This window comes from Delphinapterus leucas, chromosome 1 (genome assembly GCF_059928025.1).
Source record: "Delphinapterus leucas isolate spDelLeu-1000000601 "Yukka" chromosome 1, BTC_Dleu_Yukka2, whole genome shotgun sequence".
Classification (NCBI taxonomy): Eukaryota; Metazoa; Chordata; class Mammalia; order Artiodactyla; family Monodontidae; genus Delphinapterus; species Delphinapterus leucas.
In genome coordinates this window covers 86,456,677-86,474,245 of record NC_143129.1, presented here as the reverse complement: position 1 = coordinate 86,474,245, position 17,569 = coordinate 86,456,677, and the positions used below count along the sequence as shown (strand labels likewise).

At 39.1% G+C, this 17,569-nt stretch overlaps 1 protein-coding gene across 1 annotated transcript in view; it reads right to left on the bottom strand.

Annotated features, from left to right (window-relative positions):
• Window positions 1–16,367, bottom strand: part of SPAG17 (sperm associated antigen 17) — a 220,331-nt gene extending 203,964 nt beyond the window's left edge. The window contains exon 1 of the mRNA XM_022583945.3: window positions 15,516–16,367. Within this exon, the coding sequence (XP_022439653.3) occupies window positions 15,516–15,602 (87 nt within the window). The 5' untranslated portion in view covers window positions 15,603–16,367. The remainder of the gene's footprint in view (window positions 1–15,515) is intronic.
• Between the last annotated feature and the right edge of the window lie 1,202 nt (window positions 16,368–17,569).

Genomic DNA, 17,569 nt, shown 5'->3' with positions numbered 1-17,569 from the left:
CTAGTGGGAGGGCAGATTGCAGTGTGGGTGGGTATCTGAGGCAGCTCCTGAGATCTTTTTCCTAGATTGCTTGTAATTTCCTTCAGATCTCCACTCAACTGTCCCTGTTGTAGGGAAGGGTTTCTAGGAGGTGGACAAGAAGGTGAGGTGAAGGAGAGCCAGGAGGGGAGGTGTCACTGAAGCCAGAAGCACAGTGATGTATGTCGTCAAAGGCAATTAGAAGGTTACCACTGACCTTAGCAAAAGCAGTTGTACTTGAGTGAAACTGATTCCTGCTCATTCCTTCCCTCCCGCAATCCTATACACCCTCATAATTCACATATCTCCTTTATAATATGAACCTCACATGGTTTAAGGACCACATGACAATATATTCTAAGTTAATGATTATGATAAATTTCAAGCCCTAGACCTGGTGATGGTTATTAATTTTCCCTAACTACATAGGTACATGGAGTCTATTTATTGGTTACATCAGGGCAGTAATTCATTATAATTATTTCTTTCCTACTGATTCTCTAATATAGTCCTTACAATAGCTCTTTCAATGTTATAATGAAAAGACCACTGGATTTAGTATCAGAAAACCTGATCATTAGTCCTGATTCCAACCACGTGGTCTTGGGAAAACACTCAGTACTCAGAACCTGGACTTTAACAAAATAATACTTACAGTAGGGAGTCATTCATTCATTCAATAAATATTTACTGAGGAGTTACTATGTGTCAAACATTGAAATGGGCGTTAGGAATAGAATGCACAGGCATAAGGCATAAACACTACCCTTAAATAGCATCAGCCTGGGGAAGAAAAATCCACAAATAACAGAGAAAAGAGATTATAGTTAAAAGTATTTCATAAGAAAGTGCTGTATAAAGTATCCATTTCTTTTGTTATATTGTTTATCCTAATTTATTCACTAATAACTTTTGCTATGTGGGTACCTATGCTACACTGGAAATGAAGGATGCAAAGATTAATAAGACAAGGGAAATTAAAGGAAATGAACTAAATCTGTATTTCTCAGCATGGTTAGACTTCAAAACATAATGATGAATTTAAAAGAAAGATAAATTGCAGAACTGGTAAGTACAATATAGAACCATTTGTATAAATTAAAAAAATCATAAACAATATTACATAATATTCATGGATATAGATAAATAGATACATAGATAGGCTCAGAGGATATGCATTCATGACAGTGTGTGCTCCTAGGAAGGGAGAGAAAGGAATGGAACAGGGGCTGGGAGTAAGGACAAAGTGTTCTTCCATTTTTTTCCCAGTGTTTATTTAAAAAAAATAGAAACTAGCAATTGTCACGATGGTACAAATGTCCTTGTTATATTACCCTTTGTGCTCTCCTGCATTAAAAAAGAAGGAAGTCTCTGCTCTCAAAAAACCCACATTCTAGTAAGGGAGGCAGATATGTGCACAGTCATAACGTAAAATGATACGGGTTTTACTGTTGACCGCATCTCTCCCTGCATCTTATGTCCCTGCCTCACGGGCAGATGCTGATTGAAGAAAGAGTGGAAGGAATTCTTTGCCCATGTCTCTTGTTTGTCAACCTTCTATCTACACAGTGGCCACACCTCCACCTCCTCAGAAGAGCAAAGCTCTCTTGCTTAGGTTTCTTCCCCTTTTCACATTCTCTTCTCAGTACGTCCTTCACCAGTCTGAAGAACTTGCTCCTTTTTCTCGGGCTGAGGGAAAGATTCTGATCCTTTCTCTTCTGTACTAGAGCAAATGACCCACTTTCCTTTGACCTGCTTTTCCAGATTGTTCCGTCAATCCTATCTCTCCCCCTCCAGTTTTCAATCCCTTCCTGCCCTCTCCTCTCTATCCCATTTCACAAAAGCATAGCTATCTTCACCTAATCCCAGTCTCCCCGCTAACCATTTTCCATAGGATCTTCTTTTCTTCATAGTCAAACTCCCCAAACATGGGACCTAGCGCTTGAGGCCCTGGATCCTGATAAGCCACAGTATTGCTCCCACCTCCCTCCCTCACCTCCACCACCATTCACTCTATTGAAACTGCATCCTTTAGGATCACTAATTGTGTCCTCATCACCAAATATGGTTGCCTTGCTCTGTTCTCCCTAGATCTCCATAGGTGGGGACTTCAAATGCCATTTCGTGCCCTTCTCCCTGGACTGATTTCCATGACACAACACTGTTCTCATTCTGTCTTTATTTCTGTGGCTGTTTCTTCTCTGACCATCAGGCTCTTTGCTTTCTTTCTACCTCATAAATGAGGACCTTTAGATAGTCCATAGAATTCTATGCTCAACCTTCTGTTCTTCTCCTGGCACATTCTCTCTATTGGATATTCTAGGTCCTCCCACAGCATCCACTCCACTTCTCTACTACAGTCCTTAAGTCGATGTCTCCAACCATGGACTGTGAGTTATAGTCTATGGACTTCCTGATGAATTTCTACTTTGATGTTCTACCATCATCTCATACTCAGAATGTCTGAAAGCTGAGTTCTTTACCTCTCTGTATACGCTAAAAACAAAACAAACAAAATCCTATCACAAACAATAAAAATCATCCAAATTCATTTAACTGAATTTGTCAGTTTCTGAGACTTTCCATTTTTCCCAATCATCATGCTTCAAATCCTCCCTCATTCTCCTTTTGTATATGCAATTGCAGTTACTTTCTTTCTAGAATTTCTTGGATCTGTCACTTCCTTTTTATTCTCATGGTGATTCGGCTAGTTCAACCTATAACCACCTCAAACCTAGACCACTGAAAATACCTTCTACAGGGTCTATTCGAGCCTCCAGCTTCTTCCATCTCTAACCTATTAATTTTTTCTAAGACATCAGTTTAATCATTTCACGCTTCCCTCACAGAAAGTATTTTAATTGTCTAACTCATAGACTCTAATGGGATAAGTCCAAACTCTATCTTACTAGAATTCAAAATCCTTTACGTTCTCTTCCCCACATATTTTAAACACCGTATCTCCCACTATTTCTAAACTCTCACAGCTCTCAAATTGTTCTACGTAAGTTCTTGAGTCTTAATTTTGCCATGTAAATGGGAATAATATTTTTAGAGCTGTTGTGAGGATGAACCATGATAGTGTGCGTAAAGCACCTAATCCAGTGCCTAGGGAGTGGTTAATTATGTATCACAAATATGTCATGTGTTTTCTCAGCTCTCTGTTTGCTCAGCATGGTCCTTTTATACAGAATTCCTTGCTTCCAGGTGAAATTCCTGCTTCATCTGTGGCTCTTTGCTGGGCTGAGATGTGGCTAAACATCTCAGCCCAGCAGTGACCACTGTGCCCTCTGCTTGCAAACTCATTATCAGTACTATACTAGTAACATAGTACTTACATTGAGGTCATGATATTAGTGTGGGTCTTCAGCTTTAGTGTGCATGAGAATCATGTTTGTTAACGTACAAATCGAAGTACAAACTACGCTCCACCCCGAGTTTCTGATTCAGTAAGTCTACGGTGGGGCCTGGGAATTTGCATTTCTTATAAGTTCCCAGGCGATGCTGTTGCTTCTGGTCCAGGGATTACACTTTTAGAATCACGGTTGTCTATGTTTTCTCTGATTAGCTCTATGTCTATGTTTTCTCTGATTAGCTCTAGGTGGCAGGAATGCTGTATTGTTCCTTTTTCCATTGACCCATCCTCCCCTTTCTATACATCCCAGGTAGTACATAGGGCAGTAGTTTAATACAAAAGGAACAAATGTTTTTCAACTGAATTTAATTACTTACTGAAGCTATGGTCAAACTCCATATTTACTAGCTGGTTGTACTCAGTCTTAAACCATTTCCAATATTTAAAAATCTACTAAAGGACAATGTCTTAGTGATGTCAGGTAAAGAATATATTATTTGTATATAAAAACCACATTAGATATAGATATAGCCTCAAGCTTCAATTCTTCGTTAGTAGAGAGGTATATGGACTCTAGGAATTTAATAAAGGAACTTATTTCTATTTTCCTTTGGAATGCATTTTTAAAGTTATACTTTGGGATGTGCCCATCTTACATTCTGGAAATTCATAATGCTTTAAATAATTCCCCTATGAAAGTATGTTTCTGTGTCAAGGACCACTCTCTGCCTCCTCTGAAGCCTAGAGATGGACTGGCAGTGAGGGGGATTAGAAGGAAGGTGTCCATACCAAAACAGGACAGAGGAAGAAAAATAGGGAGAACTTTCAGAAGACATTAAAAGGGTAATTTTGTCCCCACATCTGGGGAAGATAATGGTTGGCAACTTAGTAATTGCTATTCTCCCCCTGGCTCACCCATGACTCAACTGCTACTGGGCTAAAGATACATTACAGAAGGAAGCTCCAGCTCCACAGCTGACCATGTTTAGGGCTTGGAATTGACCAGTGGGGTACGTCTACTATAGACTTACATAAGGAAGATCTAGGAAGGCGTCCATCTTTCCTAGTTTGATTTTATTTTAATCCCACTTTCTCCAGCCCAAACTGAACAATTCAAGATGAACAATCTTTCCTACTGAATTCATTTAAAACATTTAAATACAGTTCTTTTGTTTCAAGGTGCTTGTTCGTTTGACCAAAAATTTTCATCGACCAAACTAAGTTGGATAATTTTAAAGACTTTTTCTAGCAGCTAAAATTCAAAGTAGAGAGGAAACTTTCAACCTCCTCGATTTTGGAGGAACACTGGCTTCTATAAAATAAGACTAATTAGAGATGCTGATGAGGTCAACATGGAGATAAAGCTAAAGAAAAAATGCTGCCAAGGAGGCTGAGAACAAACTTCCAGTGAAGCCACCAAGAGGCTCTTTGTGTGGTATACGCTGTGTAAGATGAGAGAATTTCCTCAGCTGCTTTGAAGACAGTACTGATGAGGGTATAGCCAGAGGTCCAGTTCCCATATGGACTTCACGTGACCCCAAATTCTGCTCCACACGGCCAAAATCTTTGGCCTCTAGACATGATTGCTCTTAATTACTGAACACAAGAGGGACTAAGCAAAAAAACTTTCTTCAGAAAAACAGATCATCATTGCTTTAAATATGTTTTAAAGCGTATACCCTTCTGAGCAAAAGTGACATCTTCATCACAAAGAATAAAATAACACATTCACAGTTATTTCCATCTCAAAGGTTGAAAATATGGTCCTAATAAATCATTTTTCCACAAACATTTTCCTAGGTTGGTGCTAACTTTATAAGATATGCATGACAAGTTAAACAATAAACATTCTCTAATGCTTCACCTTTATGATTACAGTAGCAACTGTGAATAATGAAACGCTTTCTATCCTTGCTCAGCCATCTAAATACTTGATGTGAAGACAGAGGTAGCTGACATAATGGAAAAGAATATGAGAAAGAATGTGTGTGTGTGTGTGTGTGTGTGTGTGTATACAACGGAGTCACTTTGCTGTATAGCAGTAATTAACACAACATTGTAAATCAACTATACTTCAATAAAAAATTCAAAAAAAAGACAGAGGCAGTTGAAGTCAATATTCCTAACCTTTAACTAGTTTAACCAAAACTCAACTATTAAATACATATATGGAGTCACAGGCAGTCTTAGAGATCCCATGATTTTTCATTGGTGCTTATATAATTTGGGGGATTTCCTCTCCATTTCTATTCAATATATCCTGTCTGTACCACCCAAGACCACACACTATAGTCATATTTAGCAGAAAACACAATAAGAACAACACAAAGAATCATGATTGTGAGGGGTGAGGACAAGAGGAAGCCAGGAAACAAATTATTTAATTTTAGAAAGCATTTCACAAGTTTACATACCAAAAACATTGAGTTACCATGGAAGCAGAGGAAATGTTTTGTCACAGAGAACTGGCTAAAAAACAAAGGCGAAGTTAAGCAGACATCTCTCTGGATGGAGAAGTGTTAACAGCAGGGAGCCCTGGGAGCCTTCCTTGCATATGTCTTATTTAACTGCCTTTATACACAATACGTAAATAGTTACAGTGAAACACAAACTTTCAGAATTTAATGTTAGGCGATCTCTTCCATTGCCATTTAGTCCAATTCCTTCATTTTGCAGATGGGGGTAAAAAATCTATGACATGGAGACTTGGTCAAGGTGACACAGCTAGCAAGAAGCATGTCCTGATTCCTAGACAATGGGCCTTCGTCTGCCACCCTGCCTTGGCTTCACTGGCAGATGTTGTGACAATGACATTCTGCCAAGGGGACAATTAAACACTGCAGGGAGATTTCACAAAGCCTTCTGAGTTGAGCAAGCATGTGTGTCAGATGAGATTCAGTGTGGAAAATATAAGTAAATGCATTGAAGAAAACATAATCTAAACTCCAGTCGGAAGTTTAGAGGCTTTATATGACCCAGCAATCCCACTCCTGGGCATATATCCAGAGAAAACTCTAATTTGAAAAGACACGTGCACCCCAATGTTCATTGCAGCACTATTTACAATAGCCAAGACATGGAAGCAATCTAAATGTCCATTGACAGAATAATGGATAAAGAAGATGTGGCATATATATATATAGAGAGAGAGAGAGAGAGAATACTACTATATTAGTAGAATACTACTCAGCCATAAAAAGAATGAAATAATGCCATTTGCAGCAACATGGATGGACCTAGGGATTATCATATTAAGTGAAGTAAGTCAGAGAAAGACAAATACCGTATGATATTACTTGTATGTAGAATCTAAAATACGATGCAAATGAACTTATTTACAAAACAGAAACAGACTCACAGACATAGAAAACAAACTTGTGGTTACCAAAGGGGAAAAGGGGTGGAGGAGGGATACTTTAGGAGTTTGGAGTTAGCAGATACACACTACTATATATAAAATAAACAACAAGGTCCTACTACACAGCATGGGGAACTATATTCAATATCCTGTAGTGAACCATAATGGAAAAGAATATGAAAAAGAATATAGATATATAACTGAATCACTTTGCTGTACACCAGAAACTAACACAACATTGTAAATCAACTATGCTTCAATTTAAAAAAAAGAAGTTTAGAAGCTTTGATGATCAGTTACAGGAAAGGTGCCTGTATGTCATGCTTCCCCATAGCCATCAGCTTAACGTGCTGCGGTTCCATTGAAATGCCTTGGCTCACCAGATGTAGAAAAAAGTGGGAACAAAATAGAAAACATTGCCCTACAACTGTACAAAACCAGAGGGTCTAAGTACTTGGAAAGTTGTGTTGAGTTTTAGGCATAAAACCTAAAAAGAGATTGAATAGCTGGAAAGAGTCACAAAATGGCAAATAAACTGGTTATAGGAAAAGAGGGACTTCAATGGGAGGACTGACTGAAAGAAATTTAGGAGAGAGAGGGGAAACTATTACTATACAGTAATATAGTACCGAGTACAGCCACAACTACTGAGCCCACGTGCCACAACTACTGAAGCCTGCACACCTAGAGCCCGTGCTCCGCAACAAGAGAAGCCACCACAGTGAGAAGCCCGCACACCGCAACGAGGGGGAGCCCCCGCTCGCTGCAACTAGAGAAAGCCCGTGTGCAGCAGTGAAGATCCAATGCAGCCAAAAATAAATTAATTGATTAATTAAAAAATAAAAGATAACAATCACTGAAGTAATTTAGTGGAAGGAGAAAAGTCAGTAGGGACCAGAATAATGTGATTAAGCTCCCTTCTGGAAGATATAAGGGAGGGTTTTAATGAGGGTTTTAATGAGGATGGAGGCAGGGAGATCTTCAGGCCAGGAAACTACATGGGAAAAGTCAGTATGTGCCTGGGGATACTACAGAGACCACTCAACTGGAGTAAAGGAAGATAAAGACGGATGGGCAGAGAAAGACCAAATTAGGCAGGGCCATGAAAGCCAGGCAGAACATCTTGCATTTTATCTTGTGGGTAACTGGGAGCCAATGACGGTTTCTATGGCTAGAGCTGAAACATGGTCAACATTCACCATTTCTTAACATTTCCCTAGTATGTTGCCAAACTCATACTGGCAACACTTACGTTTTACTTGTATTTAATATTTTTCATTTGCTATAAAAACAATCACGTATACCATCTAGGTAGATATTTTGACATGAGAACTCCCTTTGGTTCCAAACTCATTCAAATAATACATTTTTGTCTAAAAAGAGAAATTATAATGTGAGGTTATGAAAAGTCCATTTCCCTCTTAACATTCTTCCTAGCAGCTCAGTTGTTTTCATTGGCCTTTATTAAAACAACCTTTGTGTGAACTGGCAATCTGTTTGGTAAATATCAATGAAAGCATATTTCAGAAAATATAGTAATAAAATCCAAGCCAATTTCAGAAATATGCTTGCTGCCAGACATCAGTCTTCAGCTCATGAGGATTTCCAGTAAGTCTTACACATTAACATGAGAAATAGCTTACTGTTTAAGATCAAAAAAGTTGAAAAATTCTTCACTGCCTCAAACGTTATTCAGGGGGTCTGTCCATAAAATGTATTTCTCTTTTGATAAACTGCATTTATAATGGTTTCAAGTACTTCAATTCAATTGAACATTTTTCCTCCCAAACCTACTGAGACTGCTTATTATCATTCTAGTATCTATATACTTTACGACTTTAAGAGGTCTGGAGTATTAATAATTTCAGCAATACCTATCTGGAACCCTTATCTACTTTCCAAACCTTTATAAGATAGAAGCTTTGTTCAAGACCCCAAGGAAATTCTGTTACTATTTTTCAAGTGTGCACAACTCAGCTATTGTCACTAAGCTACATTTAATAAGAGAAACATATTATTCCTCAGCTGAAGTCTAATGAGGAGGAGAAACTGCTAACTATATGTTCTAAAGAGCATTCACTTAAATGCCTCCTGGTTGGCAGATAAAATACCTCTGTGAAGTGAAATGGAATCATTGCATAGTTCTTTTGGGGGTACTGTTACAATCAGCCTATATATGTGCTATGATGGTTTTTTGTATAAATGTTTTCTGTCCCTTCCTCTTCTCTTAGAAAACATCTCCTCAGTCTTAGCTGTCCTGGTTTCTACAATAAAGGTTTCTTCATATTTCAAAGTAAATCAGTGAATTAATTTCGTATAGAGTTTGAGTGTGGTTCTGTGTGCCTATAAACGTGCTGGTCATTGGGGAGTAGATATAAGGAGGATAATATATGATTTTTCTGTGAAGCAGCTTACATTACATCAATACTTGTGCTCTATAAAACATGAAATGATAGCAAATAATTCAAGGCATTCTCACAACCAAGGACTGAGTTGTAAAAGACACAGCCTAGATCCAAGGTGGGGGAAGATAAATGTGGGCTAGGGTATTTAGGAAAGCTCACTGCAAGGCGTGGCTTTATGAGAGCCTCGAAGAATGGGCCTGACAAGGGGAGGGAAGGTGGAAATTCATTTCAAGCAAAGAGACTAATATGAGTGAAAAAGCAGGATGCAGGGAGTGAACTCTCTTATTGAAGGGTTATTAGATGCCAGATGTGATAAAATATTTATGAAATGAAATAAATATCATTTACTCCTCACAGCAAATCTTTGAGGTGGATATTATTATCTCCATATGACAAAAGGAGAACGAGGCTCAGAGAAGGTAAGACATTTGCTCTAGGTCACCCATTAGGCCTTTCAAAATCAGGATTCGACACCTAGGTCTACCTGGCCCCAGAGCTGGGGCTTTCTCCAGCAGCTCATTGCCTCCTTTGTGTGTCTATGCTTCAAGGAAGAGAATGTCTTGTCTCTAGCAATTCAATGTGATGGTTAAATGGAGGCCAGCTTAGGGCTTCCCTGGTGGCGTAGTGGCTAAGAATCTGCCTGCCAATGCAGGGGACACGGGTTTGATCCCTGGTCCGGGAAGATCCCACATGCCGCAGAGCAACTAAGCCCAGGTGCCACAACTACTGAGCCTGAACTCTAGAGCCTGTGAGCCACAACTACTGAGCCCGTGTGCCACAACTACTGAAGCCCACGTGCCTAGAGCCCATACTCCAGAACAAGAGAAGCCACCGCAATGAGAAGCCCGCGCACCGCAAAGAGTAGCCTCCGCTCGCCACAACTATAGAAAGCCCGTGCATCAACAAAGACCCAACATGGCCAAAAAAAAAAAAAAGGAATCATTATTTAAAAATATGTGGATATTTATATTAAAGAAGAGTTGAAGGCTTAATCAAGAAGCAAAATCTTAATGATAAATATAAGGCAAATGACAATGAGTATCCATTCCCTTAAGCTGGGTATTAGGGACCTGAAATCATCATTACAAAATGAAATCAGTGAATTGGAATAGTGAGGCTGGCTGGGTTAGGGAATGTGTAGATTGCCAAAATTTTTTTTCTGTTTTTTTTTTTTTTTTTAACATTCTCTATGGTGGGTCACAGTAAGAGAATGAAATAATTGCTGTGCCAATAGTTGGTCTCACAAGTTATGGCTGCCTTCTTGCTACACCTAAAAAGGAGAACTTAAACTTCGAACAAATGAAAAGAAATAACCATCTTGGATAATTTGAAAATATGGAAGTACTTAAGAATTAAAACTAACAAAATCCCAAACCAAATCAACTCAAACAAACTTTGGAGAACCCTCAAATTCTGAAGAACATATTTGGGGCAAAAGTCTATAATACCTTAAAGAAAAAGAAAAGGGTTTGTATCTGGCTTCTCAATATTCACTATACTGGTATCATGCTGTCACTTAACACAGATAACATTGTGAGGATTTTCCCCACTGTGTTTACACAAAAGTCTTGATCATAACACAAGATTCCATTTGAAACACGTAGCTCACTCATTTTGAAGCCACGTGACAATCTGTAGGCTTCTAAAAGGAATAGCTATGCTGTTTGGACAATTTTGGTAAATTTTCCTAAATTTTCATGAGCAAAGCTTCTACTAATCTCCCCTTCCCCAGCATCACCTGCTATGTAGGTTTGTAAGAAATGGAAAAAATGAGAGTTGATTACAAAATCTCTCAGACCACAGTAAGATCAGCAAGATGGCCAACTAGAAAGCTCTAGGCCCTCTGTCCTTCACAGAAACATTAGAAAAACAACCAGAGATTGACTAAAATAACTTTATAGGAGCTCTGAAACCAGGCAAGGATCTAAAGCAACCGAATGAATGCCCAATCAATAAAAAGCCACATTCAATATGGTAGGAAATTTTGTGGCACTTCTACTCTCCCTTGCCCCACCCTTTCTCTGGAGAAAGGACAATCTTTTCAATAATTCGTGCTGGGAAAACTGTATATTTACATGCAAAAGAATGAAGTTGGACTCTTACCTCATACCATAAATAAAAAGTAACTAAAAATGGACCAAAGACCTAAATGGAAGGCAGAAAACTCTTAGTGGAAAACATAAGGTAAAATCTTCATGACTCTGGGTTTGGCAATGATTTCTTTGATATGACACCAAATGCATAGGCAACAAAAGAAAACTTAAACTGAACTTCATCAAAATTAAAAACTTTGTACATCACAGTACACAAAGAGTAAAAAGGCAGGACTTCCCTGGTGGTGCAGTGGTTGGGAATCTGTCTGCCAATGCAGGGGATGCGGGTTCGTGCCCCGGTCCGGGAGGATCCCACATGCCGCGGAGCGGCTGGGCCCTTGAGCCATGGCCGCTGAGCCTACGCGTCCGGAGCCTGTGCTCCACAACAGGAGAGGCCACAACAGTGAGAGGCCCGCGTAGCGCAAAAAAAAAAAAAAAAAAAGAGTAAAAAGGCAACCCATGAAATAGGATAAAATATTTGCAAACCATGTATCTGATAAGGGATTAATACCCGGAATATATTAAAAAAAAAAACCTCAACAATTTAACAATAAAAAACCAAGCAACTTGACTAAAAATGGGCAAAAGAAGATACACAAATGGCCTAAAAGTACATAAAAAGATGTTCAACATCAAAAATAATCAGGGAAATGCAAATCAAAACCACAATGAAATACTACTTCACACCCATTAGGATGGCTGTTATATATAAGTATATAAATAAAAAACACAGACTGTTAAAAGCATTTGGTGAGGATGTGGAGAAACTAGTGGGAATATAAAAATGTTATAGCTGCTATGGAAAATGGTATGGCTGTTTCTCAAAAAATTAAAAATAAAATTACCATATGATTTGGCAATTCTACTTGTGGATATACACTCAAAAAATTGAAAGCAGGGACTCAAACAGATTCTTGCACACTCATATTAATAGCAGCATTATTCACAATAGCCAAGAGTTGGAAGCAACCCAAATGGCCATCAACGAATGAATGAATAAAATGTGGTCTATACAGACAATGAAATATTATTCAGCCTTAAAAACAAGGAAATTCCAATACATGCTACAACCCGAATTAAGCTTGAGGACATTATGCTAAGTGAAATAAGCCAGTCATAAGAAGACAAATACTGTATGATTACATTTACATGAGGCACCTAGAGTAGTCAAATTTGTAGACACAGAAAGTAGAATGGGGGTTGCCAGGTGCTGGGGGGAGGGAGGTGGGGAAACTAGTTAATGGATGTATTTTCAGCTGGGGAAGATGAAAGAGTTTTGAAGATGGAAGGTGGTGATGGTTGCACAACGATGTGAAGATACTTAATGCCACCGAATAGTATATTTTAAAATGTTTAAAATGGTAAATTTCATGTTCTGTATATTTTACCACAGTAAAAAATACAAATAAGAATATCTTAGACCAAAATGTTTCCAGATAGCACCTTCTGTCACTGAGCACCTGGGTTAACACATCTTCCTCTCACTGTGGCCAGCAGAGGCTGCCTTGAGAGTTTCATGAAAAGATTTTAATTTCTATGATACCACAGTATCTTTAACTTCTTAATGCTGCTAGATATCATAAATGTGTCTATGTCATATAAAGCCCACACTAAGATGCATTTTTATAACCTTGTACCTAAATATTTCCTGTATATCTAATTTGAGATGTGATATTTTGCATATATTAATAATACAATATACTCACAAATAATATTATTTATTCACATGTACAATAATAAGCTAAATATTTGATACATGGATAGCAAAGTTAGTAAATGATCATTTGATGGACAGAATTAATTTATGAGCAATGTACCCCCAGGAGCCGTCTAACCTACATTTTTCTCTCTCTCAATTTAAGTGTCCCAGATTTATTTAAGGCACATGCTGTTCTCCTTTCCTAAAATAATTGTCCTCCTTCCTTCTACCCACTCAAATTCTACCTATTCTTTAGAGCTCAGCCAGAAGAAAGTATTTTATAAAGCATTTCCTGGCTATCCCAGCCCACTTTCATCCTCCTAATATCCAGACTCTATATAATCATTTAGTGCTTAGTAATAGACTGCCTTGTATTATTTGCTATCATTTTATGTTTTAGAACCAACTAAAATGCACTGAGAAATTGATGATTATTCTAGCCTGAAAGGACAGCCCAAAACAGTGATACAAGGTACATTCACTAAAAGCAAATTGTGAACTTGCTTATTCTCTGTCAACTCTAGTGCAGCTCAGTACGAATATGAGTTCAAAATCACTATTGATTAGGATTACTAAACTGGCTTATGGAAGACTGGGAGGAAAAATTCCCTCTCTGCGACCCCCAATACACACGCAACACACACACAGTAGCACACACATACTCAACCACGTACACTGGAGTGCAGTTTGCACAGAAGTAGCAACTTTATGGAAAGAGACTCTGGAAACTAAAGCAGTAACATTTTTTGAGCACCCAATATGTGCAAAGCACTTTGCTGAGCCCTATGAATAAGGAATTCACACATCTACAGTCATCTTTAACCAAAATTCAAAGTCTATTACATTGGTGGTTAGGGCATGCTTCTGGGCATTGGCTTAATCTGGGAATTTTCCTCTTGGATCAGACATGAAACCAAGCTGAGAAAAAAATATGAGAGGAGGTGGAGGGTAGTTGTCTTCCCCCTGCAGTAAAGAACCCATATTTCAACAAACTGAAGAAGTTTACTTGTTGTAGTTAAAACTACATATTGCTTTGAGTTCAAATTCTTTCTATTAATATGTAAGATTTATTGAAATTATATTGTTTAAGCAGGAACAAGAAAGCTGAAAATTATTTCAGGTTTTCAAGCCATAAGGGAAAATAGTGCCTTTAGGTTTTCCACTCAACTAGGAAAATTATAGCTTCATATTTGCAGCACTAAAGCTAATGCAATGTCAGCAGCTCCATCAAACTCTGTTGTTCAGCAGTTTATAATTCAAGCAGAAATGTTCACTCCAAGCCCAAACTTGGCCTACACAATTTCAAAGAAAATGAAGAAAAAATTATTTTGGCTAGTGCTAACTTATAAAAGCAAAAGAGAGGGTCTTTTATAGAGTATTTCAAAAAACATCTAAGAATTTGAGAACGTAACTGAGAATTACTGAGTTGACATCCTTCATTCCTAAGGTTATAGAAATACCCCCAAATCCCATGACATCATGTCAGCATCGGCAGTATCTTAACTACTTTCATGAAATTCTTCATCTGGTAGAATTTCATATCAGACAGAATTGCTGTTCATAGGGAAAAAACAATTATAGTGGAAAATAAGGACAAATAGGTAGACAGTTCTCATGAGGGCATCATAAGACTTTAGATGTATTTTTCCTTTAAGTACTAACTCTCTAGTGAAACATACACACAGATAGAAAATGAAAAAAAAAAATTCTAGTTTTTAAAGTGTTTTGCAGTGGCAGGCTGGAATTCCCAGAATCTAGCTTCCTCCTTCCAAATGTCATCTTAGAAACAACTTAGTGTTGAAGTGAATTTCTGGCAGCGGATGACAGGAACTATTGGGCTGACCAGCTCACTGGAGGTGGGCGGGTGTGAGTGAGGTGGGGAGCTAGTCAGTTCTGGGATGGCAATTCGACGTCATGTGGCAGGTGGGTTATAGACTGCCTTTGTGTCATCCTACGATGAGTCTAGGAGCCAGCCCCTCAGTACTCAGATCTCCTACAGTACCTTCAAAATACATCAAAACTTTTGATAGTGTGGTATCAGGGCATTACATAAGAAAGTCATCCTTTCCTATCTGTAGAAGGCTCACTTGTATTAAATATGTTGATATCTTAGGTATTCCATGTCTGTTTTCATACAGCATTATTAAAGCTGTACTATGCACCAGGCTACAGATGATCCAACAGGATTTCTCTCTTCAGGAGAAGTCAGGAGGAAGCGAGCAGTTCATAAGGACAACTCCAGTACAACTGTGGAGTGCCATCTGGATGACTTCACTGAAGAGGATGCTGAGGTGTCAGAAGGACACCTTGTCTCTTCACCACCACGCACCTTTCACCACCTTTTGAAATCCGCTTCCCCTTCCTTCTTCCCTTAACGCTCATTTCGTCAAGGTTTCCCTGCGGATGGGACCCTGGGTCGTTTTGTGTGAAAGCATCAGGCCTGGGAGAGCAGTACCAAGTACAATTTTCGGAGGGGACAGCGGTGGCGTCAGGAAGGGAAGGCTAGCCTGGCAGAGTTGCCTGCAGGGTCTGGTCGGCCTTTAGCATTGCGGGGGGGCAGAGAGGATTTACGGGGTTCTGGGCATACCTGGTTGAAGGGTGTGGCGATGAGCGAGGGTTCCCACATCTTAGAACCTGTGGTCGCCGTCTCGCCGTTCTCTTTTTTGGGTGTCATGCAGAGAAGGGGGGGAGCATTGGCCTCTAAACAGGCCTAGGCCTGGACTAAGCGTCTCCGCTGCCATAGTAACCAAAGCCACGCCCAGTTCCTGAAGGAATTGTCTCTCCTCTGCCAAACCTGTTCTGAATCCTCAGGTCAACCGCTTCTGTCGCCATGGCAACTGAGTTTCCCGGAGCGCGCTGCAACTTGAGGGCGGGACTCCAGTCCCCTTGGTTAAATCTTAGGATTTCCCATCAGAAGAAACGTGCAAGTGGAGAGGGAAAGGACGAGGCTGGCCTCGAGCTGGTCAAGCTTTCTTTTACTCACTTCTACCCTCTGCTTCTTCTTAGAGCCTTCTCTGGCCCGAGGCATTGTCTTGAAATTCAAAATCCCTGGAATCCCGTCCAGGACTTCTTCACCAAGATTTCTTTCACCCTGGGTAACCTAGAATGAAGAACTGACTCTCCTCAGAAGATGGCCCATGCCAGTTTTCTCTTCCACGCTAATCTGCCCAAGATGCTTCACTATGTGAGCCAAATTTGTGCCCCGACCTCCATCCTCTGCTTTGGTCTCGGTTCTGCCTCCCAGGGCCTTACTAAACAAGTCCAATCACTCTTCCACAGGACCCTTTATATAATTATAGTTGGGATTACTGTCTTTATAAACCTTTTCCTCTGCCTGAGTAGCCCCAGTTCTTTTACACTGTCCTCCACTGCTCACTAGAGTCTTTTTCCCCTTTCCCCACCTGCAGCACCAGTATCTAAAATATCCTGATCAGACAGAGTTCCCAAAGTAATAATGATAGTAATAATAATAATGTAATAACAACTCTTGTTGTTTGAGCACTGGTTATATGCTGTACACAGTTATATTATTTAATTCTTAAAACAACCTTGTTCCAAGTCCCATAGTGTACCACTGATGGCACCAGATTTAGAATCCAGGATTCAAATGATTTTAAAGAATTAAACATTTTAAAATTCAAAAAAATGAAGATTTCAGGATGGAAGAATGCACTTCCAGTATAATCTTTTATGGATCCCTTTGTAAAGACCTACCAGGATAAACTTAAATATAGGTTTTCCAAAACTGATTTAGAGAATTGAAAATAAAGGTTTTATTACAGAATGCTTTTTGCCAGTTTTGGCCTGTTTCATTATTCCAGAGAAAGTGGTACTCTAGATAATTTATGATACAAAAGGGGAAGACATTATACAGTAACCCAATGTATAGGGAGTTTCATCTTAGAATTGGTCTGTTTAATTTCAGAAAATAGGTGTGAATGACAATGTTCATAGTTTTAAGAAGCAAAAGCTGTTCAGCTAAAAGGGGACCCTGGCAAGAATAGAAAAAAAATCATTACCATCTGTCATACATTTATGCTCTTTTGGTATAATAAATTGTTTCCCCCACTAAATATAAGTTGAAACTTTATAAGCATATACTTTACTACATAAATTTTCCCATATGTCTGTGGCTGAAACAAAGCTATTTGGAGAATTTTCTTTCACATTGGCAGAGTCACTTCTGGTTTGTTTCAGTTTTTCCAGTAAGATTTTGCGTTTAACATTATTTAGCTCACCAAGGATCGTCTACTTTTAGGGATGCACTGTTTCTTTAGGAAACAGTGATTACGGAATTATTTTCTTTCAAGTTTTACACTTTGATCTTATAGTAAGTTCAGTGAGCTCTTATTCAGGTGTAAAGTCTGAGGCATGACTCTCATACATGAAAGGTTCTAGGCGGCTACTGATGTGTTCAGTGTTTCCACTGTTACCAGGTAACATCAGGAGCTATGGGCCAATTCGCTTCTAGGCCAAGACTGCAGGCATTCAAAGCACATTTAGCTGCAGCAACCTGCTTGCCCTCAGCTCAGAAGGCCTCACAGATGTCCTCGCGTTTCTCAGACTGGCATCCTACATCTAAGAACACCTCTCACTATCTGGTTGTGCTATTTACTATCACAATTACTGTGTTTGTAACGT